Source organism: Syngnathoides biaculeatus, chromosome 13 (genome assembly GCF_019802595.1).
Source record: "Syngnathoides biaculeatus isolate LvHL_M chromosome 13, ASM1980259v1, whole genome shotgun sequence".
Lineage (NCBI taxonomy): Eukaryota > Metazoa > Chordata > Actinopteri > Syngnathiformes > Syngnathidae > Syngnathoides > Syngnathoides biaculeatus.
The window spans coordinates 4,917,876-4,945,789 of record NC_084652.1 but is presented as its reverse complement, the minus strand read 5'-3'; the positions used below and the strand labels follow the sequence as shown (position 1 = coordinate 4,945,789).

Below are 27,914 nucleotides of genomic sequence, written 5' to 3'. Positions count from 1 at the left end.
AACGTGATTGGCATACCTCTCCGTTCATGAAACAGTAAAGCAGAGCCACCACGAAGCCCTGGAAAAAAAAAAACAACAAACAAAAAAGACTCCATCTAATTTGTTCACTGATAAAATGTCCGCCGTTGTGGTTTTTTTGGGTGCAGGCGGTACCTGGAAGGACCCCAGGCCCAGCTCGATGTAGAGCCGGGCCGCCACGCCCGTGTTCTCGGGCAGGAAGGCGAAGACGGTGTAGTGCATCCCGAAGAGAGGGATGAGGAAGAGCGTGGATTTGGCCAACCTTCTGAGAGCGGGAAAATTAAAAAAAAAAAAAAAAAAACCATCACAGCGCAATCTTCTCTTTTGAAATGTCAAGTGAGAACCGGATGCAAATTTATGCCGTTATTTCGTCGCAGTCGGGGGGCCAATTAGCGGATTAAATGTCAGGACTCCGTTGACGTCAAATCCTAATTGCGACATAAAAGTGGCCAAATTTAAAGCTCATATCAGCGCTTCCAATGTGTGGGTTGCTAGATGTTAGCATACCAGCTGCTAGCATGTTATCATTTGACCAATTCTTGTTACATTTGTACTATATTCCAACAGTGACATTTTGAACTTTGAACTCGTTATTATTTCTTTTGTAGTTGTTTTTTCTTTTTCTTTTTTATTAATGATTTTGAGTTGAATTGGTTCCATTTTTGTACTTGGCTCGCATGCTTCTAACCTGCCTCTGACCCGGATTTAAGCTAGTCACGAAAATAGAACCCCAGAGTGTTACTTTACGGAAATATTCTGCAAATTGTGCATTTTTTACCCTGGCACACGCAATTTCTATTGCTATTATCTTCTCAGAATTTTTATTTTTTTTAATGTAGAAAGTACATCTAAAATTTTTCATGTATGCTTTTGGTATTAATCACCAACTTCCGTCATACAATTCACCTCCCCGAATTTTTGTCCTACGACCGTAATTTCCTGCCAAAAAGGTGCGACTTTTTTCACACACTTTCAACCCTGCGGTTTATGCGGTGATGCGGTTAATTTGTGCATTTTTTCCTAACGGCCGCAAGGGGGCACTCGAGCGGAAAAGGTAAGATTGAGACCGTATATGTGCCGAGGAAGTGTTTTTTTGTCATGAGCAAGACAAGAGGCTGTTTCACATTGGGACTGTAATTGGACGGGCATTTAAGTTGGAGTTTTTGTCACTGGCATTTGCCAGTTCGTTGCTTTGTGTTAGTGAGTTGCATTCACTACCTGTAGGACTCTCCACTCTACGCGTAAGTTAGAGTAACCCTCGTCACAGCGATTCTGTGCCCTTTTGTCTGTTCCTTTCCTGTTGAGTTTGCAGTTTGCCCCAAAGTCATTGGACCTCGCTGTACGTCTTTTGGATCCCGCCTAGCCTAGCGTTTCTGTGCCTCTGCTTTGTCAAACTGCTACACTGTGTATGACCCAGTTTCCAGAAAAAAAATACATTGAACGTTATGCCTCTGCCTCGAAGTCCTGCATATGTGTGCCCCCCCCCGTACCAGAGGTTTGTGACACTTTTACCGGTCTGGCCATGTTAGCGCTGCGCTAGCGTGTTACTGCCGTGTCTCGGTGATTTTTACTGGTGTTTTGTTTTTTTAATGGCCCTGTTAGCGCGGTGCTAGCATTGGAGCGGTGCTAGCATTAGCATTAGCGTTAAACTCTTTGTACAGTCTTTGTAAATATCTTGTGTTTCAATGTGGGTTTCAACGTGGGCACTCGCGGCTTTTAAACAGCTGCGGTATGTATGTACCAAATGGTATTTCCTTTACAAACCAGGTACCAGGTGAGGCCTATAGCCAGGTGCGGGAATTACGGGACTATTGCTAAGCTTTCATTTGAGACTTTCTTTGAACAATCCTATTGGGTGATAAATCTATTTCTGGTATCGTGTGCTATTTTTAGTCTTCCCTTGTAAATGAATTCAGATGAGCACTAATCACATGCAAATGTTTTATAGAGGGATGATAGACGATCTGGTAGTAGTAGAGAATCGTGCACGTTCTGTACATTATGTAACTCGGATTTTGTTGTTGTTGGTTATCTACTGAATTAAACAATATCATTTAAAGTGTAAATTTGTATGCATGTACATGGGCAAGGTGTGCGTATCCGGGTCAAAATAGACGCGCGAAGCTCAACTAAATAGAATCAAGGTCAAAAGCGGTTGTGAGTTTTTTGCTTCCTTCTCGGTGGGAAGACCTCGGCGGAGGTTCGGCTCGCAGGCGGCTATCAAAGAATTGATTTTTGAATTCATTCGGCTGAAAGATGAAAGAAGCCTCGCGAAGACGGCGGCTCGTCCGCGTTACGACTCGGCCCGCTTTTGTCCGGCCTCCTTCCAAATCAAATAGTCTTTCTTTATTTATTTTTTTAATTTCTCATCCACATCAAAGCCCGCTGCAACGTTTCGTCCGCCGTGATTTACGTACATGAAGTGTCCGGTGTCGTTGTTCCCGGACATGGAGGAGGATTTGAGCTTCTGCACTAGGATGCGGATCACGTTGACGAAGATGACGATGTTGACCTGTTAACGTACGATTGCCACATGCAATCGCAAGCATTAATTATGAATATTTGCACGTTGAAAAAAAAACCAGCAACTCACCAGCAACGACGCTGTTATTGGACCTTTAATAATCCACCAAATGGCAACGTTATCCGTGTCGTCCCAGCAACTACCAACAGGTTAAAATAAAAAGTTTTAAAAAATGCGTTAAAACATGACTAAAATGCTGCGTTGTATTATCATATATCTGCATATCGTACCCTCTGTCATCGTAGAAGAATCTGGTCAGGACCCAAAGGACGAGAATCGTGGACGGGAGCCCTGTGGCACATTCGAAAGTCATTAAAGGAAAAACAAAACATTTGGAATAAAATGTAAAAGTCTCACTTTTTAAATGTTGAACTTCACTTACTATTTTAATATTGCATTCTTAAAGGAATGTATTGAATGAAAATGTAATATCAACATGGGGAAAAAAGGAAATGTAATCAATTTAATAAATATATATTTTTAAATAATTTGTGATAAATAATGCAATCCAAAATAATTAAAAAAAATAATACAACTTAAAAGTATTCAAACTTGAAGTGTAATACAAAATATTAAAAAAAATTGTAATAAGGAAACCATTGATTCATTCATTTTCTATACTACTCAGAAGTTATTTGACACAATTTAAATACATTTCAGAGATAAAACATAACATTAAAAAACACATATAAAAGGTGCTTTTCAATAGCACTTCAAAACTAATATTTTAATTCAGGTAATAAAGAAAAAAAATGACAACAAATACATCAAATTTCAACCAACAGGCTAGTCGCTTTTTTCATTTTATAGACCGTAATTTACGGCCTACTGAGCTCACCTGGTTATAAGCCTCACCCGGTACATTTGTAAAGGAAATACCATTTGGTGCACCTGCGTGAAAGCCGCAAGTCCCCACATTGAAACAAGAGATATTTACAAAGAAAGGCGGTACTAAGAAAGAGTTTTCAATACCTTAGCTTATCTTAATATAGCAACAACATGGTAGGGCGAGCAGGGTTATTTGCAGCAACACACTAGCACAGCGCTAATGTTAGCGCAGCGCTAACAGGGCCGGTTTAAAAAAAAATAAAAAATACCGGTGAAAATTACTGAGACACAGCAACACGCTAGCACAGTCCTAACGCTAGCACAGCGCTAACAGGGCCTGTTAAAAAAAACATACCGGTAAAAGTCACTTCCTCGGCACATTGATTCCACCGTCTCACGCTTACCTTTTCCGCTCGAGTGCCCCCTCTCGGGCATTAAAAAAAATGCACAAATTAACCGCATCACCGCATATACCGCAGGGTTTAAAGCGTTTCAAAAAAGTCGCGGCTTCGAGGCCGAAAATTACCGTACCATATTACAATTTCAAATGCAATTTAAAGAACATTTAATAATTAAAAAAGAAGGAAAAATAGGACAATCTACATTACGTTTTTTTTTTTATGAAATCAACCAAGTTTTATTTTCTGAATTCTGAACATATACAAAATATTTGGATCCTTTTAAGGGTTAGACTGACAAGGACAAGAAAATCTGTAACGTCCTGACACAAAATCGATTGCTCCTTACCTCCCACCCGATTGAGCCGAGCTTTGAAAACTCAATTTATTCATAATTTGTTAAATTGTTTTGCACTTCCAGGCCACCGCATCGGCCAGCCTCCGCTTCGCCCAATTGGCTTCGCCCTTCCCCAATATGGCGGACAAAATGGGAAGAGGAACTAACTCACCCCATCCGGTCAGGATGTACCACCAGAAGTACTTCCTCTGGGAGACAAAGGTGAGCGCCAACAACGTCTGCAGGTACATGCCCTCCACCAGCAGCCAAAAGTAATTAGCCAGGATGCTGAACTGGAAGAACGCCACGGCCGACTTGCACGCCGCCTGACGGGAGCGACGCAAAAAAAAAAAAAAAACGGCTTTGTTGAAGTCGACTCGCTCGGGACGCGGACGGGGGCTCACCGTGGACACGGAGCAGTGGTCCAGCGTCTCGTCGGCGAACAGCACCGTGTCCTTGACGAAGACGGCGCTGGCCCTCAGCACGAACGACGAGAACAGGTTGACGTGGATGTAGTTCCTGGTGCAGTGGAACTTCCTGCCCGGAGCGACGACAAAAGCCGTGAGTTCGCCGAGAGTCGGAAAACTTACACCCGGAATGCATGTCTTGATTTTGGGGGGGGTGTTTACCTGAAGGCGGTGAAGACCACAATGGCCGTTATGAGGGAGATGAGCGAGGTGGCGTAGCCCACGGTGTACACCCGTCTGAAGGTGGACAGGTAACTGGTCTGCCGAGTCCATAACAGCCTTGTTTCAATCATTGCGCGATGAGAGGATTTGCCATGACCACTGACCTCGGATTCCGGCCCGCTGTCGTCGCTGAAGTCGCAGACTTCCTCGTAGGCCGGGTACACGTCCGACCAGCCGTCCGCTGTGCAGTTCCTGTAAACCGACCCTGAACGCCCAAGCAGAGATTAGGCTGAGAATTTACAGATATTAATAGAAAAAGCCTCGTTCAGAGAGCATTTGTTATGATTAGCATTAGCATTAGCAAGTGTACCATTAACTGGAAATACCTGCGATATTCTTCTTGACAAGTACAGTAAATACTCAGTTCTCGAACGTCTCCGTTCTTGAACAAATCGGTTTTTTCGCCTCTGTTTTCGAGCAAAAACCTGTGCTCGAACGCCCCCGACAAAGCCCGGAAAGAACATAACGCGCGCAACCCAACCAGCTGACCCACTACGTGCTTTGTTATTGTGAATTCCAACGCCGCTGAAAAAAGAAACGATTTCGGGAACTTGGGTTACGTTGTATTTGTATGTTACTTTTTGTAAAAAAAAAAAGGTTTTTTTTTTTTTTTTGCTTTTTTTCCCACTCATTATTGTTGTTTAAAGTTATTCTACACTTTTTGTTAATAAAAAAAAAAAAAGTTAACATGGCTGGAGGCCGAGTTGCATCAGATACAGCAATGCACTCCCAGCCTAGTCTACTCTACTACTAAAGCAATAAATAAATAAATATATTCAATATAATAATAATAATCATTTTATTATGTATATTATTTAAACAATACATGTATTCCTACTATACAGTTTATTATCACTAAAAGCTAAAAAAATGCTTTAAAAAGCCAAATTTCTTAGGCTTGGAATGCATTATTTCTTTTTCTATTCATTGTAAACGGAAACATCGATTCGGTTTTTGAACAAATCACTTCTTCAACCGTTTTCTGGAACGGATTGCGGTCGAGAACCGAGGCATCGCTGTATATGAGTGCAATCCACTTGGAATGTAATACACGTGGACGAGCAAAAGAAAAACAATGTTAGGAGATTAAAAAAAATAAACAAATACAGCAGTATACTTTAGTTATTCATTGACGGCCAAATTTTTAAAAAGCCCAAATTTTTAGGATTGGAACGCATTATTTCTTTTTACATTAATTGTAATGGGAAATATCGATTTGGTTTTCGAACAAATGGGAAATGCAGCACTCAATGCAAATATATTTAATGTATCATCTTTCTTTCTTCTTCTAACATTACTGACAAGTTTTTGAACATTGGAATACATTTTTAAAGTAACCTCGGAAAACTCCGGCGGTTTTGTAGTAACATTAGCGTGCGGTACAGAATCCAGCGACTGACCTTGACCGTTGGAGAAATGCTGAAAGACGTCGGCGCACGACACGTTGACCACCTGCCCCGCGTCGGCTCTCGGCCAGCACCCGATCTCGTCCCAGTCCGTCTGGCATCCTGGCGGCGTCACGCAAAATGTTTGGCTTCGAAACTCAGGTACAAACAGGCCACATGGGAACAGTTTGGGCTGGACAACGCAGGACTTGTAGTTTTTTTTTCATTCCCTAACAGCCTAATCCTAACCTTATACCGCAACCCAAACCCCAAACTCAGCCTCCTGCCATGTAGATCTTAGTGTGATACGAGTACCGCCAGCAGTACGTGGGCTCCCTCTAGTGGTAGGTGAATGAATCACTGAATTTAATGTTCAAATTGATGAATGAATGGTGCATTTTTGGCCGATTGGCCGTTACAACGTCGTGACAGCTACGCGCAACGCAATCAACCTCACACCCTAATCCGAATATTGAATACTGTAATTGCCGGCCTATAAGGCGCGACTTTATTATATTATATTACTTTATACGGTGATGTGGCTAGTTAGTGCATTTTTTTCTAATGACCGCAAGAGGGCACTCCAGTAGAAAAGGTCAGAGTGAGATGTATGTGCCGAGGAAGTGACTTTTACCGGTCTGGCCCTGTTAGCGCTGCGCTAGCGTGATACTGCCACGTGTCTGTGATTTTTACTAGTATGTTTTTTTTTTTTAACCGGGCCTGTTATCATGGCGCTAGCATTAGTGTGCAGCGGCGGTGCAAGGGTTAGCATTAGTGTTAGCACCCGGCGGCGCTAGCGTTAAACGCTTTGTATACCATCTTTCTTTGTAAATATCTCGTGTTTCAATATGAGCACTTGTGGCTTTTACACAGCGGCGGGGTATGTATGTACCAAATGGTATTTCCTTTACGAATGTATTGGGTGAGGTGCGCTCTGTAGGCCGGGAATTATGGTAATAATTTAAAAAAAAATACTGTACATGCTTTCTAGAAGTCCCAAAGCTCCTCATATACTTTCGTGACATTTGTCTTGAGTAGATCAAATAATGTGACAGGTTCCATCCGGCGACGCCATTCTACATCTTGCCAGGCTTCCGCTTCCTGTCACATGGGGCAGGAATCTTTTCCGCCGACTGTCTAACATTTCGCAGAGTCTCTTACGTAAGAGGCGTCGCCCGAGACGTGGGCCGAGGAGGCGACGGGTCGGGGAGGTAGTCGGCGCTTGCGCCTCGCAAAGTCTTAGCGAGCGGGTGGCAAAATTTACAGGGACGGATATAGAACAACAGAAATGACGGGGGGGGCGTGTCTGTCTGTCTGTCAAAATGTGACAGCAAATGAAATGTCAAATATTTGCGCTGCAGGAGACGGATGCTCCAAGAGCTTCTTCCGGTAAAAACACAAACGTTGCCTCGTGCACGTTCAAATCTGGAGGAAACGACGTTTGTGGCGCTAGGAGGGGGGGGGGGGGGGGGGGGCGAGGGGGTAAACAGATGAGATTGCTCGGGGTGAAAATCAAATCGGAAGATGTTTTTTGATTGAAATAGCTTTTGATGTCAGCGAATATGTCCTCCTGATACTGGAAGTTCAAGAGAGGACTGTTTTCACTTCTTTAAAACCTGTCGAATGATTTGAAATTCAGAGATGGCGGAATATGGATGTGTATTTTATTTTTAAAAAAATACTGTCCTCATTGGGAAGCTTGTTCAAATAATAAAACAATAAAACCATAAAAATCTTGCATCACGTAATATGTACAAATGAAATTTATGAACTGAAATCAGAAATCAAGGGTACCGTAATTCCGGCCAACAGAGCGCACCTGGTTACAAGCCTCACCGAGTACATTTGTCAAGGAAATACCATTTGGTACTTACATACGGCGCAGCCTTGTAAAAGAGCATACATTGAAACACGAGATATTGACAAAGAAAGACTGTACACAGAACTCTAATGCTAGTGCTTACGCTAGCGTCGTGCTAAAGCTAACGCTAGCGCTAATGCTAACAGGGACGGTTAACATAAAACTTACCGGGAAACATCATTGAGACACGCCAGTAACACAGCAGCAACACGCTAGCACAGCGCTAACAGGGCCGGTAAAAGTCACTTCCTCGGCACATATATTCCACCAGTCTCATTTTTACCTTTTTCGCTCGAGCGCCCACTTGCGGCTGTTAGAAAAAAAATGCACAAATTAGCCGCATCACCGCATAAACTGCAGGGTTGAAAGCGTGTAGAAAAAATTCGCGGCTTGCAAGCCGGAAATTACAGTAATTAGTTTTTTTTTTGGTTTTTTTTTCAACTATTGTTAATGTTTGGGAAGACAAAGATGCTTGGAAATATCGTAATAATTATATGATATGACAATTTCAAATTTTGGTAGAAATTATAACAAATATCATGGAAGTTAATACACGTGATTTGGCTTTGCGGGCCACACAAAATCATGCGGTGGGCCTGATCTGGCCCCCGGGCCTTGAGTTTGACACCTGTGCCTTGACCAATAAGAGTTTGCCCTTTCTTCCGTATTTAGGAAAGCGGTAATATGGAGGATTTTGTGCGGTCAACACCGGAACCAGAGGATTGTTCAAACGGGGCCATTTTCGTTGTCCTTCCACGATGTCGAGCACAAACGTGTCCGGTTGCAAATATCGTCCCGCCTGCATCGATTTGTGCCCATTCGTCCGAGGGAATCGAGGTGACGGTCGGCTGCGAGGCCGTCGCCGCTTATGCCGCAGACAAACTTTCATTTTTGCATATGTACATATTACTGCATGTCATTTGGATGACTGTTGAATTGTGCTGCTTTTTTATTTTGGGATGACGCACGCCACAGAGTCTTTTATTACCCATAATAAGCAGGCGATGTTTTCAACGGCGTGGGCTGGGTCGGGCGCAACTTCCTATCTGCAGCTTTTTTTTCTTTTTTTCGTGCATCAACCTACATTTCTTTCTTTCCTTCTTTTTTTTCCTTTTTTTTTTTAACGCTGCACAGCTATTCCTATTCTCGGTTTTCCTCTCCAATTTGCATGAAAATCCAAACAGATGATCACCATTTCATATGTATTCAGTCATCATGATCAGTTTTGACTTATTTAACAAAGTCTCTATAGTTGTGTTTGTATACAATATATCTAAAAATATATGAAGGAATATATATACATATATATATATGATAATAAATGTATAACAATAATATTTTTAATAATATAATATTTACATATAGATAGTAATAATACACAATATCTAATATAATATTATTAATAATTAATGATAATGACTGTCAACAATAATACATAATTCATAAATAAATGAAAATATATTTATTTAATCTTATACAGTATATGCTGTAAATCTAAATATGTTAAGAAATGTTGTGTGTATATATATATGTATATAAGATAAAAAATATAATAATATTATTTTTATAAATAATAATGTCAATATGCCAATGTTGATAATAATAAAACCATATAATAATGTATTATTAATTATTTATAGTAATACCAATATGACTATGTCAGTGTCAACAATAATAAATAATTAAAAAATAAATGAAAATATATTCATTTAATCTTACACAATACATATGCTGTAAATCTAAATACATTAAGATATGTTGTGTGTATATATAAAAGATAAGAAACAAATATATAATATAATTTTTACAAATAATAATGTCAATATGCCAATGTTGATAATAATATATAATAATTTATTATTAATGAATAAATAATAAATATGATATGTCAATATGTCAATGTTAATAATTAAAAGTAAATGGAAATCTATTGATTTAATCTTACACAATATATACTGTAAGTCTAAATATGTTAAGATGTGTTCTATATATTCTATAATGTATGCATTCAATATACATATTTTTAAATACAATGTATTATCGAATTTTTATGGCTATGTTGTTATTATTTTACAGCATATTTGAATTATTTGCAATATGTGCAATAATGACTAAAAAGTGTAATACACAAACATTTGAGGATTTTATAATTATACATAATAAATGTAATAGAAATATATATATATACAGTAAAGGAAAATAAATAATTATACATATAATTAGAAATAAAAATATAAATGTGTACTACAAAAGAATATTAGAAGTCTTGTGCAGTTGTAGTAAATAGATAAATAAATGATTAAAGATGGATCCGAATCAACAACGCCAAAAACGTCGCACTCTATTAAATTCCTCTTAAGAGAACGACGAGCGTCTGCAAGCGTGACTAACGACATTAATAATGGCAGCGTCGCATTTAAATCATTACGATGACTTACTGGGTCACGGAAATGACGGCGAGTCGTCGCCGGCGCCGCTGGTGTGCACGTCCAAATGTGACCGGTTGAAGTGTACGTGCGTGTTTACGTGTACGCGCGTGTCGGTGATGCCACAGCGGAAGCGTCACAGTGACGGCAAAGCGGAAAGGAATTTTTATTTGTACATTAGCAAACTGTCCAGCTGCTCATGAAGCAGTTAATTCAACATCAATTACACGAAACCAGGCGGGTGTCAAAGTCATTTTCGTCAAGGGCAACGTCGCACTTTCGGTTTATGTGAGATATCAATCACCGCGTCGTATTATTACATATACACAACAAATTGATTGCTATCTTTTGGTATTCACAATAACAAATGATTACATTTCCATTCATTCCATTGGGGAAAGATGACTTGACTTATGTTCATCGGCACAGATCAAATTCAAACTCATATGTCGAGATGTCAATGTGGAATCAATTTCCTCCACTTTTTTTATTCAGTTATTTATCTTTTACAGAATTATGGAAGTTTATATACGGGTATGGCAATCTCTCCTTTATCGTGCGAGTTACATTCCGGGACACCTCGCAATAAGTTAAATCCCAGAAGTAGCGACCACATTTTCAAAAAATAAAAATATTCAGAAATATTTATAAAGGGCGGTACGGCGGTAAAGCGTTGGCCTCACAGTTCTGAGGAGCTGGGTTCGATCCCGGCCCCCGCCTATGTAGAGTTTACATGTTCTCCCCGTGCCTGCGTGGGTTTTCTCTGGCTTTCTCACACATCCCAAAAACATGCAACATGAATTGGACACTCTAAATTGCCCCTAGGTGTGATTGTGAGTGCAGCTGTTTGTCTCTATGTGCCCTGCGATTGGCTGGCAACCACTTCAGGGTGTACCCCGCCTACTGCTCGTTGACAGCTGGGATAGGCTCCGGCAAACCCCGTGACCCTCGTGAGGATAAGCGGATAAGGAAATGGATGGATGGATTTCTAGTGTCATAATGTTTCTACATCATAATGTGAAACGAATCTACGTTATAACGTGAAAATTTCACACTATTACATGAAACGAATTACGTTACATCGTGAAACTTTTCACGTTGTAACATGAAATGGTTCACATTATAACATGGACTGAACCACATGAGAATGTGAAACATGTTATAACATGAAACATGCACATTACAACATGATAGTGACCTTTTTTTTGGGGTGTGGCAGCAATACGCTTCCGTTCTATCCAATTTAATTATTTTAGAATAATTCATTCTCCATTATGTATCTTTAATGTATGATCGTACAGTAGCTTGCTTGCATGACAGTGAAATATAGAGTTAATCGAGTAAAGACAACAGTTTGACTTCAGAACAATTAATTAATTAAAGTTAATTCACTTTCCATCCTTCGCTATTATACGCGATTATTAATATTTTTTTCTTCATGAGCCCCACGGAACAGCTTAAGTTCGACTTTGGATGTTGCCGTGTACGGTCATGAGTTGACCTTTTCAAATCAAAACGGTTCTTGCCGAAGACCAAAGGAGCTTTTGAAAGGTTCTGTTCGAGACTTTTTAGATCAACACGTTGCCGCGTACTGCGGTCACGAACCGGATTGCGCCGAGGTCGTAGTACCGACAACGCGAACACGTAGGATTGACTTAGTCATCCACATTTTTTAGTGAGCCAAAAAAAAAGAAAGCGGCGTCATTTTATGATGTAACATTTGTCCTCATTTATCAATATGCCACATGAATTATGAAAAGGTGCACTCCACCCCCCCCACCCCCCCAACGCCCCGTGACCACCATCCTCACGGTGACTCAGCTGGTAAAGCGTTGGCCTCACAGTTCTGAAGACCCGGGTTCCATCCCGGCCCCGCCTGTGTGGAGTTTGCATGTTCTCCGGGTTTTCTCCGGGCACTCCGGTTTCCTCCCACATCCCAAAAACACGCAACATTAATTGGACACTCTAAATTGCCCATAGGTGTGATTGTGGGTGTGGCTGTTTGACTCTATGTGCCCTGCGATTGGCTGGAAATTAGTTCAGGGTGTACCCTGCCTCCTGCCTGTGGACAGCTGGGATTGGCGCGACCCTGGTGAGGATAAGCAGCAAAGAAAATGGATGGATGGACTGCCATCCTTGTCTTGAGGGGTAATCACAAGGGGTGATGGGTGGGCGGAACCACGTGTCACATCACCCCCCCACCCGTGACGCTGTCAGAAGGGGGCTTAAGTGCAACCCCCCCCCCCCCCCCCCAAAAGAAACCTTTTTAGCAAGAAGAAGCACAAAGCTTTTCTTTTTGTTGCTTTGGCCTTTTGTGGCCAGAAACGGCTTTACGGGGAACACTTTGACACTTGAATGTCACCCTATTTAGGATTAGCGGCACACTTTGGGAATTGCTTCGAACAGGCGGGGGCGAGCGCAGTGTTGACGCCGACGATGACGACGGTGGATGGCGCCTCCGCGGCGGGGGAGGCGGGGAGTCAAGCGCTTATGCTAACAAAATGCTAATGGAATAGAATTAGCCTTTCGTCGTCCCGCAGTGGGAAAAATATTGAATTCATGGCACGGCTGTGTGAGCGCAGGAATAATAATACGGAATAATAATAATACGGTAATAGCAAAGATTCGATAAGCTACTTGAATATTCAATATGCGAAAAGTAAACAAGCAAGCAGCAGCTACGTATGTCACAAAGAAACACGCATAATTACTTTTTATGTATCTATTGCAGACAGAAATTTGTACTCTATGTGGATGCAAATAGAAGCAAGAAAAGTTCGCAGTACTGAAAATCATACTTGAAGCTTCCAGTTTGAAAACTGCTGGAAAAGTTTGAAAGTGCTCGGCTAATCCCCCTGATCTGATTTTCAATTATGACTATGAATTTGAGAGGCTTCAATAGAATTTATTATTTTTGTGTTTTACTATAAGTATTATTATTGTTGTTATTTTTGTTTGATCGTTGGTGGTTTGATATTAGTAGCGTGTACTGCGTTTCTTCACCAGACCATTTTGTTTTATCGATCCATCCATTTTCTTCACTGCTTATCCTCTCGAGGGTCACGGGGAGTGGTGGAGGCTATCGCAGCTGTCAACGGGCAGGAGGCAGGGTACACCCTGAAATGGTCGCCAGCCAATCGCAGGGCACATCGGGACAAACAGCCACACTCACAATCACACCTAGGGGCAATTTAGTGTGTCCAATTCATGTTGCATGTTTTTGGAATGTGGGAGGAAATCAAAGTGTCTGGAGGAAACTCCACACAGGCGGGTCTGGGATTGAAACCGGGACCTCAGAACTGTGAGGCCAATGCTTTCTAGCTCAAACACTGTGCCCCCTTACTGTGTTATTATTGAGGATAATATAGATAAAAATAAAAAGGGTGGCACGGTGGATCAGCTAGCAAAACGTTGGTCTCTCAGTTCTGAGGTCCCGGGTTCAATCCCGGACCCGCCCGTGTGGAGTTTACATGTTCTTCCTTTGTCTGCGTGGCTTTCCTCCCACATCCCAAAAACATGCAACATTAATTAAACACTAAATTGCCCGTAGGTGTGATTGTGAGTCCGGCCGTTTGTCTCGTTGTGCCCTGCGATTGGCTGGCGACCAGTTCAGGGTGTACCCCGCTTCCTGCCCGTTAACAGCTGGGATAGGCTCCAGCACTGCTGTGACCCTTGTGAGGATAAGCGGCTAAGAAAATAGATAGATGGATTGATGGATGAATAACACAGTATGTACCTTTGTTTTATTATCATTTTTAGCAGACAATTTAGTCATTACGATGAGCCATGTATTGAGTTTATTATAATAATAATGTTAAACCCCACAATGTATGACAATTATCCTCTCATTGTGCGTTCAAGCACAGCTCTCAATTCCACTAAATCATCGTCGTACTGAAATTATGTGCTTCAGTTTGGCCCGCAGAATCCATCCACACTAAACCCGTAAATGACCATTGCCCTCGCCGTGGGGGGGGGGGGGGGGGGGTGCCGCAACAGGCTTTTTGTCACCACTTGTATCACAAAGCAAAAAAAAAAAAAAACTTTTTCATTTTCGTCACTAAGGTAATTTGATCTTAATTCGTCGTGATGACGGCGGTGAACATTGGCACGACACACGGACGCACACACACTTGGCTGCGCCGCTCATTACGCAGATAAATGTCATCTGATGAAGTTGACTGTCGACAAGGGTGCGCTTGTGCGGCCGTCCGTGTTACGCCCAACATGGGGGATTGCGATTTCACCTGTTTAAGGGAGGGCAAAATATGGCGTTCACCAGCGACAACAACTATTATGCTTCATACTGTCCTCAAATGCACAGCAAAAATGTTTTTTTTTTTTATTATACAGTGTTACACTTCACATTTTGTCATCCTTCAAACGCTGCGGGTGGGCAAATATGTGCCCACCGCACTTCCTCCAAAGCCTTTTCGGAAAATCATTTACTCACTATCAAGTTTAAAGGTCCCCTTCCATCAAAATCCTTTTTTGGAGGGAGGGGGTGGGGAGACTGTTTTGTGCACAATATATTGTACGTTATGTATTCATTTCCTTTAAAATAAACTATTCCATTATTGGGCCCAGGGGGTAAAATTGCTTGTTTCATAATTATATTTCTAATAGGCGTTGAATAGATCCCACACATCTAGTCGCACCCCAACCCCTCGCCCCCCCTCTGTGTTGAGGGGGAAAAACATCTGACAGCGTGCGGGGCTTTGTCACGTGACGCGTGTTTGTGTGCGTGCCAAGCGTCGCCGGAAAAGGCACCCACCGCCTCGCGCCGTCTGGTTCTGAACTTCCCTCCTCCTCGCCTGGCTGCAGGTCTCGCGGGCCCTCAGGTGCTGAGCAATGATGGCGCAGTCCGGGTGGATGGCTTCCATCTGAAAACGTGACACGACAAATACGCCGTGAGCGAGACACACAAACACACACGTGGATACACGACACGAACGCAAACGGCTCCTCTTCTACTCTGAGGTGTAAAAATACGAAGCACGTGACATCATCACCCCCCCCCCCAACCCCGTCGCGTTGAAAGCAATTGTCGCTGTCTGACGAGCGCTTCAGACGCCACGCCAGATGCTGGCGTTACGTGATTTACCCGACAATCAAATCCCGTTCCCATTCGGCCCGTTTGTCTCGATGGAGGTCTTTCTAGGAAGGATTTGTACTCGTTTTTTTTTTTTTTTCAAATTGGATTACAAAACCATGTAGACCGCAGGTGTCAAACTCGAGGCCCGGGGGCCAGATCTGGCCCGCCATGTGATTTTATGTGGCTCCGCAAAGCCAAATCTAGTGTGTCAATTTCCATGATTCTTGTAAAAATCTGTACCAAAATTTCAAATTGTCATATATGAAAATGATAGTTATTACAAGCATTTTTGTGTGACCAAACGTGAATAGTTGAAAAACACATTACCCTTGATTTCCGATTCCAAAACTAGTTCATCAATTGATGAGGTAAATATGATAAGATGATTAAATATTTTTGTTCGACAGTCATAACGCCCCTCTGAGGGAAACCGGAACAACAATGTGGCCCGTGAGAAAAATCAGTTTGAGATATTGATGGTCATCATTGAAATGTAATGGAATACCATTAATGTGTTTCACCCCCCCTCCCCCCCAAAAATATATATATTTAAACATGCAACATTAATTGGACACTAAATTGCCCATAGGTGATTGTGAGTGCAGCTGTTTGTCTCTATGTTCCCTGCTATTGGCTGGCAACCACTTCAGGGTGTACCCTACTTCCTGCCCCTGGACAGCTGGAATAGGCTCCAGAATTCCTGCGACCCTCGTGAGGATAAGTAGCTAAGAAAATGGATGGATGTATGGAATTTTAATCGAGAAAAAGTACTTGCATTCTTATGTCCTACATGAATATTTGGCATTGTGGCCATTTGCTTACGTACTATAATGGCTTCAACTTTTATTTTTTCTTCAGAGCTTCAGAAAACTTGAGAAAAATGAAAGATTTTCAAAGTGGATATGGAAACGTTCACACTTGGGCCTGACGTCACCTCCGTTGGCAAAAGAAAACACTTTAGAATTGGAGTTATCTGCCTTGACCTCTTTGTTCCGGTCAGAACCCGAGCCGCGGCATTGTGAATGAGCTGCCGCTGTTCAATCATCTCTTTGGGGAGTCCAGTCAGAAGACCATTACAATAGTCAAGTCTACTTGAGATAAAAGCACGGAGGAGCGTCTCCTTGTCTGCTTGACTCTGGATATATATTTGATTTGATATGACTGTTCAAAATCAGATCGGAATCTATCAGAACTCCAGCGTTTCGGACTTGGTCTTTGTTTTTGTTTTTCGTTTTTTTTTTTTAATAAAAGTGACTTCAGGTTTTTCCCAACAGCGATGCTCTTTTCTTTATTGCCAAAAATGATGATCCCAGTGTCGTTGTGGTGTGACAAGAGAGAAAAATTCGGCTCATCCGGTTTATGTATCTGCATGAGACAGTGACACAACACTTACATCGAACTGTAGTCGTCGGGAGACTCGGCTCCATCTAACTGTGCATCATCTGCATGGCTGTGACAGTCAAAATTAAAGTGCTGAAGAATCTGACCCGAGGGTAACATATACAGGCTGAACGTGAGGCATGGGCGCCATCTCGTTTTTCGATTGCAGGATGCCGTCAACGCGCTCGATATTCCCCCTTTTCTCGCTTCTGTACAAAACGGTACAGTCGGCTAAATTCCAGAACGTCCGTTAAGTACCTTTTGTGGGATCTCTGTGTGAAGATGACTCACAAGTCAGGAATAAAAGGTGCTCAATAGTTTAACCCCCCCCCCCCCCGGAACCTTGCAAACTACCTTATGCTAAGCACCTTGTTAGGACGTTCCGCAAATCCTACCACCTGACACCTTTTCCACTCTTTTTTTTTTGTATTCATCCATCCATCCATCTTCTACCGCTTCTCCGGGTCAGGTTATGGGGAAGTAGCTTCAGGAGGGATACCCAGACTTCCCTTTCCCCAGCCACTTCTTCCAGCTCTTCCGGAGGGATCCCGAGGCGTTCCCGAGCTAGCCGAGAGACATAGTCTCTCCGGCGTGTCCTGGGTCGTCCCCGGGGTCTCTTTCCGGTGGGACGTGCCCGGAACACCTCACCAGGGAGACGTCCGGGAGTCATCCGAATCAGATGCCCCAGCCACCTCATCTCCGGAGGAGCAGCGGCTCGACGCCGAGCCCCTCCCGGATGACCAAGCTTCTCACCCGTTGTCTAATGGAGAGGCCTCATTTGTATCCTGGATCTTGTTCTTCCGGTCACGACCCACAGCTCTTGCCCATAGGTGAGGGTAGGAACGTAGATCGACCATTAAATTGAGACCTTCGGCTTTCGACTTAGCTCCCTCTTCACCACAACGGACCGATACAGAGTCCGCATCACTGCAGACGCCGCGCCGATCCGTCTGTCGATCTCCCGCTCTGTTCTTCCCTCACTCGTGAACGAGACCCCGAGATACTTGAACTCCTCCACTTGGGGCAGGATCTCATCCCCCGACCCGGAGAGGGCACGCCGCCCTTTTCCGACTGAGGACCGCGGTCTCGGATTTGGAGGTGCTGATTCTCATCCCAGCCGCTAAAAGTACTCAGTCACGGCAATATCTTACCTTGGCTTGTTTCCGTATGAAAGGAACAATCCAGAACTTCCTGTTTTGTCGCGGCACTCTTGCAGCTTGCGTCGCGACCCCCGGTGACCAACGCTACGCCTCTGCGGTCAACTTTCAGAACATTTCTCAATGCGTCCATCACTTCAAGTTGCTAAATATCTAAAGATGATCGGAGCTCATTTTGAAATCCATCTGCCATCTCCCCAGCTGATTATTATCTTGCGTATGACATTACGACTGGACGGTCACGGCGCCTAATGAGCACTAATTAGCGTCAGCGGCCTAACGAGGACACGCAGCTGAATACACAGAAGGCAAAAGTAATAATCATCACAAATACATACGCCGACCAGAGGTTGACTGACACCCACCGTGGGAACACAAAGACAGAAGAAGAGCAGCAATCTCCCGTCACGTTTGGAAAATATTCCCCGATTTGGCCTCTTGAAGCGCCTCATTGTGGCGGTAGATAACGGAGATAATTCCGGAATATTTTCAGTCTCGTGCGCGTTTACGCGGCTCCGCTATGAAATATGTACTGTGTCAAGCTAAAATAGATGACTGCCAGATGAAAACTTGAGTCGCTCCCCTTCACGCGCTCTCTCTTTTGCACTAGCGCTCTCTCTCTTTCTCTCTCTCTCTCTCTCTCTCTCTCTCCGTGAATCAGGTAACGGAGCATCTCAGGAGAGGCAACGAGGCTGCACGGCCCATTTCGAGACGACAACGACGATGCGCCTCCTCGCCGCTAATAGGAGGCAATCGGTCACGCGTTAATGAATGTCAACGGGCGGCGGCGGAGGCGTACACGTCCCGGACTGATGCGTGCGCGCGCGAGCAAATCGGCTTGATCTGATCGAGCGGACGGCTAACTGAATTAACGCTCGTTTAAAAAGTCTGTCCCTCTCTGCGGATTCCTGCAAACGCTCCGTCATCATTAGGGCCCTCGCCCTGCGTCGCTCGGCTTTTTGCCGGCTTCGTTCATTTGTTGACTTCTCGCGGTTTTGTTTTCCAGAGCGTCGTCTTAAGTGGTCGACCGAACGAGCCGTCGCCGTGATGCGGTCTGGTCATAGTGAGCACTTTGAAACCGAATGCTGAGCGTTTCCAGCAATTTTTTTCCCTCTTTGTGAGGGAGATGTTTAGCCACTCGGCCAAACAGCTTTCGGAGTGATGCGGTGCAGATCGTTCACTAAGTCAGTGCTTTGTCTTCTTCTTTTCCTTTCGGCTTGTCCCGATTAGGGGTCGCCAAAGCGTGTCATCTTTTTCCATCTAAGCCCATCTCGTGCATCTTCCTCTCTCACACCCGCTGTCCTCATGTCCTCCCTCACAGGATCTATCAACGTGTTCTTTGGTCTTCCTCTCTCTCGCTCTTTTGCCTGGCTGCTCCATCCTCAGCACCTTTCTACCAATATGAGTATACTCTCTTGCCTCCGGACATGTCCAAACCATCGAAGTCTGCTCTCACTAACCTTGTCGGCAAAACATCCAACTTTGGCTGTCCCTCGAATGAGCTCATTTCTAATCCTATCCAAGCTGCTCACTCCGAGCGAGAACCTTGACATCTTCATTTCTGCTACCTCCAGTTCTGCTTCCTGTTGTCTCTTCAGTGCCGCCGTCTCTAATCCGTCCATCATGGCCGACCTCACCACTATTTTATAAACTTTGCCCTTCATCCTAGCGGAGACTCTTCTGTCACATAGAACACCAGACACCTTCCCCCAACTGTTCCACCCCGCTTGGACCAGTTTCTTCACTTCCTTCCCACACTCTCCATTTCTCTGTAACGTTGACCCCAAGTATTTGAAGTCATCCACCCTCGCCATCTCTTCTCCCTGTAGCCTCACACTTCCTCCTCCGCCCCTCTCATTCACGCATATATATTCTGTTTTCCTTCGGCTAGTTTTCATTCCTCTCCTTTCCAGTACGTGCCTCCATCATTCTAATTGTTCCTGCTCCCTGCTTTCACTGCAGATCACAATATTATCTGCGAACATTATGGTCCAAGGGGAATCCAGTCTAACCTCATCTGTCAGCCTGTCCATTACTACCGCAAAAAGGGGCTCAGCGCAGATCCCTGATGCAGTCCCACCTCCACCTTAAATTCTTCTGACACGCCTACGGCACATCTCACCGCTGTTCTGCTGTCCTCATACGTCCTGTACTAATCTAACATATTTCTCCGCCACACCAGACTTGCGCAGTTCCTCTCTTGGTACTCTGTCATAGGCTTTCTCTCGGTCTACAAAGATACAATGTAGCTCTTTCTGACCTTCTCTGTACTTTTCCACGAGCATCCTCAAGCCAAATAATGGATCTCTGATACTCGTTCAAGGCATGAAACCATACTGTTGCTCGCAGATACTCACTTCTGTCCTGAGTCTAGCCTCCACCAATCTTTCCCATAACTTCATTGTGTGGCTCATCATCTTTATTCCTCTATAGTTTCCACTGCTCTGAACATCGCCTTTGTTCTTAAAAAAATGGGGACTAGCACACTTTTCCGCCATTCTTCTGGCATCTTCTCTCCCGCTAGTATTCTATTGAACATGTTGGTCAAAAACTCCACAGCCACCTCTCCAAATTGCTTCCATACCTCCACTGGTATGCCATCAGGACCAACTGTCTTTCCGTTTTTCATTCTGTCCAGTGCCTTTCTAACTTCCCCCTTACTAATCATTGCCACTTCCCGGTCATTCACGTTTGCCTCCTCTACTCTTCCTTCTCCCCCATTTTCTTCATTCATCAAAGTTCTCTTTCCATCTACTTAGCACACTACTGGCACCAGTCAACATATTTCCATCGCTCTCCCTCATCACCTTTACTTGCCGCACATCCTTTCCATCTCTTTCCCTCTGTCTGGCCAACCTCTAGAGATCCTTTTCTCCTTCCTTTTCGTATCCAACCCGGTGTACATGCCGTCATATGCCTCTCGTTCAGCCTCCGCCACCTCTACCTTTGCCCTACGTCGCATCTCAATGTATCCGTGTCCCACTTTGAAAGTGCTTATTTAAAAACAAAAGTTCATCACCGCGTTTTTTTTTCAAGTTGTGTACAATAAATCATTTTTGTTTTTGCTTCATCTCGCCTTTCATCCTTGCTGCACTGTTCTGAGCTCCGCCACGTTTCTCAACATCGCCGCGAACCCTGACAGAATGTCAAAATGTTTCTTAATTGAGGGAGGATGACCCACCCGCCAGCCGGGCGAAAAAAACGTTATCAGCATAATGCAGTAGTTTTAATGCGTCAGTGTGCGCTAGGTTACGAGAAGATGACATTAATTAGCCCTCGGCTCGCTCGTGCTAATGACTTACTGACAACGCACACTGACTCAGGTCAGTTGCTCAAAGCTCCTCAAGCGCCCGTTTGCAACATGCAAGATGATTTATAGTGTCAAACCGCTTCGTTTCTGGCATATTTCATGCGCCGCACAAGCGTGAAGTCTGAAGTCACGACGTAAACGACGACACCCGATACATTTGATCGTGGCCCCGTACCTTTTGGCAGAGAATTGTATTTCATTTCTTTTTCCACGGAAATAACCTTGGGTGCATTTCATTTAAAAATATGTAAACTTCAGTATAAGATGGGGCCATACATAATAAAACAGCGGCAAATGGATGGCTCAGCTGTTTCATCAAATGAACAACATTAGGTAGCGCGAACTGTCAAAAGAAAGTTGAGGCTACGCGTCGAACGGGCTGCTATCAATAATGCTGGCTCGGAAAATGTACTTCATAAAGTGGCAACCGAGCAGAAAGTCGTTTTGCGTTTATTGCCGCCGCCAAGGACGCGATGGAGTTCATCGCTGAGGGTTATTTACGATATTTGAAATTTTGCAATCGTTTTGAATTAGATGTCTGACAAAAAGGATATATTTTCATTAAATATGATTGGCTGGCAAGCCATTCGGGGTGTAGACAGTTTCCACCATGAAGATAGCTGGGAATGGCTCCAGCCACATATCTAAAAGAAAAAAAATACTCGCCGCCATCTTGATACTCCCAAAACAACCATGCCGACCCGTGCGTTGATCGCCAGTTTCCTGGCTGTGAGAAAACATTCCACAGGTAAGTAAGAAAGATTTACTTGGACACCGTTAAAGTTTGTTTGAAAAGGTTTTTTTTTAACTATCTGATTAGCTTAATTCACTTGAGCAAACTTTTGCTTAAGGTTGATGTTCACTGTTCACTCACTGCTTCACCTTTATAGGCTGACGGTTTTTCGCGAAAAAGCAATGTAAATATTTTCCCAAATTTCATCGGTGGATAAGCAAAAAAAAAAAAAAACACATTTTCTGTGAAATTTTTGATGAATTTCATAATACAGAACTTTTCAAATGCGGGAAAACAAGTTTCAATTTTCTGTCTGAAATATGACGTCGCACAGACAACAAAAGATACAACACGTTTAGCATGTATTTTCCCATTACAAGTCCTTATTTCCAAAAATACATCTGATTGACTTAAAATTTAATGTTTTTATAACAAAAAAAATCCTCAGTTTTTTGCTATGTTATGATGATAGTGCTTCATAGCGTATTTTGGGAAAGGTTAACATCACGGAAATTGGCCCCTAGGTAATATGCAAGGTTTCTTGCTAGTCACGGTGTTCTATGTCTTTCCTTTGCACTTAGCCTTTTTTGCCTTACCAAGTCAAATTAAAAATCCTTCATGTTACCAGAACTGAACAAAATGTCAACCTCACACGGCCAGTTTTTATTGTACATGCCAAACTTTGAGAAAAACCCCTGCCATAATCCAACCTATAAATCATGTCCTAAACACATTTTGGGAGTACCAAGATGGTGGCCAACTGGCTTCAACCAATCCACGATGTGTATGTCTTTTTTTTTTTTTTTAAGATCAGTGGCTCCATCCCTCCCGCGACACTGGTGAGGATAATCGGCTCAGAAAATGAGTTGATGATCAATTAAGAACTTGAAATAATAGAAATACAAACAATGTAACTAACGTGCAATCCAATTTACTTGAATACTTATGTCTGTACTCTTTTTTTTTTTCTTTTCTCATACTTAAATGCAGTGTTAATGTTCAAACTGTCCATAATGTTACAGAGGCTTAGGATATATTTATTTCTTTACTTTGGGTGGTACTTTGTGTAAAAGTTTTGACACCCACCGAGCCAGAACGTCGACTTTACAATGCGCCATGAGTACAAAGCAAACGTGACAGCGGCGTTTAAATACATTCGAATCTTCTCGAACGAAAAAAAAAAAGCGTCTGCGCGTCTGTTGTCAAGGAAACGCAAAGAAAGTGACAGAAAAAAGTCAAGAGCACCCACTTCGTACAAATTTCTTTGAACGCCGTGAAGGGAACATCGCACGCTCATTGGCTCGTGCGAGCACACTCGTTTCCGATTGGTCCGTCCATTGGCCCTGGTTCCGCCTCATCTTTCTTTTCAACTATCTTCGTAACAGCTCAGTAGCGAAACAAGCTAACATGTCCGGCGATAAAAACGACATTGAACAAACTTTTTCCTTCCGTCCAATTCCCTCCAGGAAGTTCTCGTTCCTGGAGGAAAAGGAAACCGTCGCTCTGTTGATGAAATGGTAAACCCGGGGGACAAGTACCGCAGCAGTTTGTAAACATACCTCGTTGTGTCGCCATCTTGCGGCTGTTCTACTGCATATCCTCGACTGTTTCCTTCTTCTTTTTCTCCTTCTTCATCTTCTTGCAGGTCCATGCTCGGGAGGCTGTCGGCGCAAACGTTCAGCTTCGACCAGAAGTTTCACTTTTACGACAGCGAGAGGTTTGCTCTGGTGAGACGTGACGTCACTCTCACGGTCAAGTCATTCAATGAACAAAAAAAAAAAAATAACAATAATAACTTTATATGTCGCCTGGGAGACGACAATGGTCGCAACTCAAGGGCCACCTCATTAACTACACCGCTGGACTCAACCATGTACATTTATAAACCTAATGTTGAATACATTTCTTAACATTACCTGTAATCTCATCATTCAGGTTGTATGTAGTTTTAGTATTAACTGGGGTGGGAAAGGTACGATATGGATCGCAGGCTTCATATCAATAATTAAATTATTGCGTGTAATGTGTGATTCATTGATTTTTCCCTTTTCAACTAAAATAAGTTATTTAAAATGTGCGTGGTTATTATTTTATCCATCCACCGAGCCATTTTCTTTTCTTTGCCGCTTATCCTCACGAGGGTCGTGGGGAATGCTGGGGCCGATCCCAGCTGTCAACGGGCAGGAGGCGGGGTTACACCCTGAACTGGTCGCCAGCCAATCGCAGGGCACATCGAGACAAACAGCCGCACTCACAATCACACCTATGGGCAATTTTAGAGTGTCCAATTGATGTTGCATATTTTTGGGACGTGGGAGGAAACCCACACAGGCACGGGGAGAACATGCAAACTCCACACAGGCGGGACCGGAATCGCACCCTGATCCTCAGAACTGTGAAGCCAACGCTTTACCAGCTGAACCACAGTGTCGCTATTATTTTATCATTTATTGTATTGTGAACAATAAATATGTGATTTGTTGATCTTGAATGTTCAGTTGGAAAAAGGGTGCTCACATGTGCAAGCACATTTTCTCAGTTGTTTCAAGAATAAACTCGAGTTATCAGGTTATAAGTCAAATTAGAGGTGGGAAAAGTTTTGACTGGTTTTTATCTTTGTATTTTTTTTTTTTTTTTACACATCACAAAAACCTGGCATTTTAACACGGGTGTGTAGACTTTTTCTGTCCATTGCGTATAAACCGTAATTTCCAGCCGACAAGCCGCGACTTTTTTCACGCCCTTTCAAGCCTGCGGTTTATGCGGTGATGCGGCGCTAGCGTTCGCGCGGTGCCAGCGTTGGCGTTAGCAGCGCTAGCGTTAGCGCACCTGTTTATAAGCCTCGGTACAAACTCTTTCTGTGTACCGAGGCTTATAACCAGGTGCGCTCTGTAGGCCGGGAATTACGGTAGTCGTGCTGTCACACGAGACGGCGCCACACCTGAAATCGAGTGCGCTGTAACTTTTTTTAAAATGGTGGCTTTGATTGAAGGTCTCCTCTGAAATTTGACGTCTTTATTATTCGCAGTGTTTCTTCGCAGACGCCAACGTGCTCTCCGGCGTGAGGACGACGACCCCCTGGAAGCCTCTCAGTACGCACTTGTCACCATCTTATTGTCACTCCGCGGTCGGTTTTAGAGGGGTGACCCGCCGTCTCCTCCGCAGAAAAGCCAGCGGTGTCCGTCGACGTGGAAGCGGTCCCGTGCACCAGGGTCTCCATGGATCTCTTTGACCCCATCTACACTTGCGGCATAGTGGCGCCCTCCGGACACATCGCCAGGTGCTTCCACGACGTCTACCCGGACTACGACAAGCTCCGAGAGGCGAGCCTTTGCTTTGAGTTCCACGTCTTTGTCTGTTTGCCCCCACCCCCGACCAGATGTCCCCGTTTGCTTGCAGATGCTGCAGGATGAGGACTCTGAGAACTACCACATACTGGGGTCTGCCGAGCGAGGGGAGTTCCTGTTCCGCCTCTTCAAGCATGTCTGCCTCGGAGGAGAACTGAATCAGTACGAAGACACCGTCGAGCCTTACGTCGGCGTCACCAAGAAATTGTACAAAGAGGTCATCAGGTACAAAAGGTCGAAGAAGAGAAATAATGGAAAATTAAATCATCTGTTTCCGTGTCCAATATTTGCTAACTTTTAAAAAAGTGCAGAGGTTAAAAAGTGAACTTCTTTTCCTTTCGGCTTGTCCCGTACGGGGTCGGCACAGCGCGTCATCTTTTTCCATCTACATCTACAGACATACATGTCACATAGAACACCAGACACCTTCCGCCAACTGTTCCACCCTGCTTGGACCTGTTTCTTCTCATCCTTACCACACTCTCCATTTCTCTGTATCGTTGACCCCAAGTATTTGAAGTCGTCCACCCTCGCCATCTCTTCTCCCTAGAGCTTCACACCTTCCCCCATTGCCCCTCTCATTCACGCACATATATTCTGTTTTACTTCGGCTAATCTTCATTCCTCTCCTTTCCAGTGCGTGCCTCTATCTTTCTAACTGTTCCCCCTGCTTTTCATTCTAGATCACGATATCATCTGCGAACATCGTAGTCCAAGGGGATTCCAGTCTAACCTCATCTGTCAGCCAGTCTATTACTACCGCAAACAGGAAGGGGCTCAGCGCGGATCCCTGATGCACTCCCACCTCCACCTTAAATTCTTCTGACCCATCTCACCGCTGTTCTGCTGCCCTCATACATGTCCTGTACTATTCTAACATATTTCCCCGCCACACCAGACTTGCGGAGTTCCGCTCTTGGTACTCTGTAGGCTTTCTCTCGGTCTACAAAGACACAATGTCGCTCCTTCTGACCTTCTTTGTACTTTTCCACGAGCATCCTCGAGGCAAATAATGCATCTGTGGTACTTTTTCTAGGCACCTTTCTCGCAAATACTTCTTTCCTGAGTCTAGCCTCCGCTACTCTTTCCCATAACTTCAAGAGGTTAAAACGTTAGCCAGGAAGTTCTTCCATTGCGGGGCATCAGAAGACGTGCGGCTCTCAATCTCTTTGTGTGCGGTCACGAGTCACCAAGTGTCGTTTTTTTTTTTTTTTTTTTTTTTTTTAATCAGCTGCTCCACTTCAGTCGTGTTCGGTCGCGCCGCTCGGTGCTCAAAGATATTCCGCGATACTTCAAAATCACCTCAGCCGTTCATTGTTGCTTTTCCCGCAGTGTTCAAAAGGATCCCGAAACCAAAAAGATTGCCGTCGTCTCCACAGTGCTCAAAGTGTACGTCTACGTAAGTAGCGCTTAACGGTTTTTGACGGATTCAGTTCCCAGTTCGAGTGAGCGGTCACCGATCCGAGGGGCGCTTTGCCTTTTGCCCAAATTCGGCTGCTGGGACGGGCTCCAGCTCGTCGCGACCCGCGGTGCAAAAATGCATGAATGGATTTCGACTGAAACGGTTTTTCCTCCCGTAGGATGAGTCGGGCCAGTGTCACCCCGGGAGACGGGACGAGGAGCAAACCTTTGCCTACCTGATCGTGGACCCCTTCAAACGCCACGTGACGCTACTCAGCCACTCTTACGGAGTTGGAAGCATGTCCCTTTGACAGCGGGAATGGTCTCGTGCAGGAAATCCGCCATCTTGGACCTGCGTAGCGACAAACGTCTGCAACGATCGGAAATTGGATTACAATCCCGTACGTAAAAGAAACGCGTTCATCGTAGTTCACAAAGCGGTTGAGTTCCAGGAGTGGACTCAGAGAGAAGCGGCATCGTTCTGGGGTCAATTTTGACCTTTTCTTTTATTTTATTTTTTTAAAGTAGTGGGAGTGTGTTGCGATTTCAAAGGTTACACATCATCCCTACGGGTTCACACAAGACGGTGGCCTTTCTTTCGAAAGGAAAGGTTAGCGTTGTCCAATTGTCCTTAGTTTCCTTTTCAAATGGTTTCTTATTAGTTCTTTAATCCAAGTAAATTCAAAGTACTTTTACTATTTCAATTATCTCAATGAGTGGGGTGGAATTAATATGTGATTTATTAATTCACAGTGTGTCTGACAGATGGTTTTGTTATGTCATAGAAAAAAAAATCCACCTATGTGAACGAGATTTATTACTGTTTTTTTTTAAATGTTTTTTTTTTTATTGGAACGTGAATTCAACAAATTTGTGGATGAGACTCACGTAAAATATTGGGAGGGGGTGGGGGATAAGAAGAGCTGTGACCACTCATCTAAAAAAAAAAAAAAATGGATAGCGCATACACATCTGGTTGAAACTAATTGTCTGCCATTTTTTTGTCATAAAAACATAAAATTTGA

General features: G+C 43.7%; 3 protein-coding genes across 7 annotated transcripts in view; 2 read left to right on the top strand and 1 right to left on the bottom strand.

The window, feature by feature from the left end:
* The window catches only part of LOC133510689 (pituitary adenylate cyclase-activating polypeptide type I receptor-like), a 47,086-nt gene extending 42,758 nt beyond the window's left edge, over positions 1-4,328 (top strand). The window contains exon 20 of the transcript XR_009797682.1: positions 4,190-4,328. The gene's annotated coding sequence lies outside the window, so the exon portion shown is untranslated. The remainder of the gene's footprint in view (positions 1-4,189) is intronic.
* The window catches only part of ghrhra (growth hormone releasing hormone receptor a), a 28,282-nt gene extending 1,020 nt beyond the window's left edge, over positions 1-27,262 (bottom strand). The window contains exons 1-13 of one of the 4 annotated variants that reach the window (XM_061838911.1): positions 27,126-27,257; positions 23,701-23,840; positions 15,241-15,349; positions 6,195-6,302; positions 4,899-4,999; positions 4,735-4,832; positions 4,510-4,642; positions 4,278-4,431; positions 2,773-2,833; positions 2,612-2,681; positions 2,436-2,530; positions 154-283; positions 17-58 (exon numbers count right to left, since the gene is read on the bottom strand). In XM_061838911.1, the coding sequence (XP_061694895.1) occupies positions 17-58; positions 154-283; positions 2,436-2,530; positions 2,612-2,681; positions 2,773-2,833; positions 4,278-4,431; positions 4,510-4,642; positions 4,735-4,832; positions 4,899-4,999; positions 6,195-6,302; positions 15,241-15,349 (1,101 nt within the window). In that variant the 5' untranslated portion in view covers positions 23,701-23,840; positions 27,126-27,257. Of the gene's footprint in view, positions 1-16; positions 59-153; positions 284-2,435; positions 2,531-2,611; positions 2,682-2,772; positions 2,834-4,277; positions 4,643-4,734; positions 4,833-4,898; positions 5,000-6,194; positions 6,303-15,240; positions 15,350-23,700; positions 23,841-27,125 lie in introns of all 4 variants that reach the window. The other 3 variants (XM_061838909.1, XM_061838910.1, XM_061838913.1) reach the window with 3 other exon arrangements.
* Positions 23,491-27,210, top strand: cfap300 (cilia and flagella associated protein 300). 2 transcript variants are annotated; one of them, XM_061838923.1, is made up of 7 exons: positions 23,491-23,658; positions 23,787-23,868; positions 25,170-25,233; positions 25,307-25,464; positions 25,541-25,713; positions 26,821-26,877; positions 27,069-27,155. In XM_061838923.1, the coding sequence occupies exons 1-7, from the start codon at positions 23,549-23,551 to the stop codon at positions 27,127-27,129; spliced, it is 705 nt and encodes a 234-aa protein (XP_061694907.1). In that variant the 5' UTR covers positions 23,491-23,548; the 3' UTR covers positions 27,130-27,155. The 2 variants fall into 2 exon arrangements, with proteins under 2 accessions (XP_061694907.1, XP_061694906.1); XM_061838922.1 differs by having other exon boundaries at positions 23,495-23,658; positions 26,821-26,887; positions 27,069-27,210.
* Positions 27,263-27,914: the final 652 nt, after the last annotated feature.

What these genes read in the sequence shown, in the direction of transcription:
- cfap300 (XM_061838922.1), top strand. Translation starts at nt 23,549, where the DNA reads ATGTCCGGCGATAAAAACGACATTGAACAAACTTTTTCCTTCCGTCCA. An exon ending in GTCGCTCTGTTGATGAAATG is followed by an intron (nt 23,659 to 23,786) that starts GTAAACCCGGGG and finishes ATCTTCTTGCAG; the next exon opens with GTCCATGCTCGGGAGGCTGT. An exon ending in ACAGCGAGAGGTTTGCTCTG is followed by an intron (nt 23,869 to 25,169) that starts GTGAGACGTGAC and finishes TATTATTCGCAG; the next exon opens with TGTTTCTTCGCAGACGCCAA.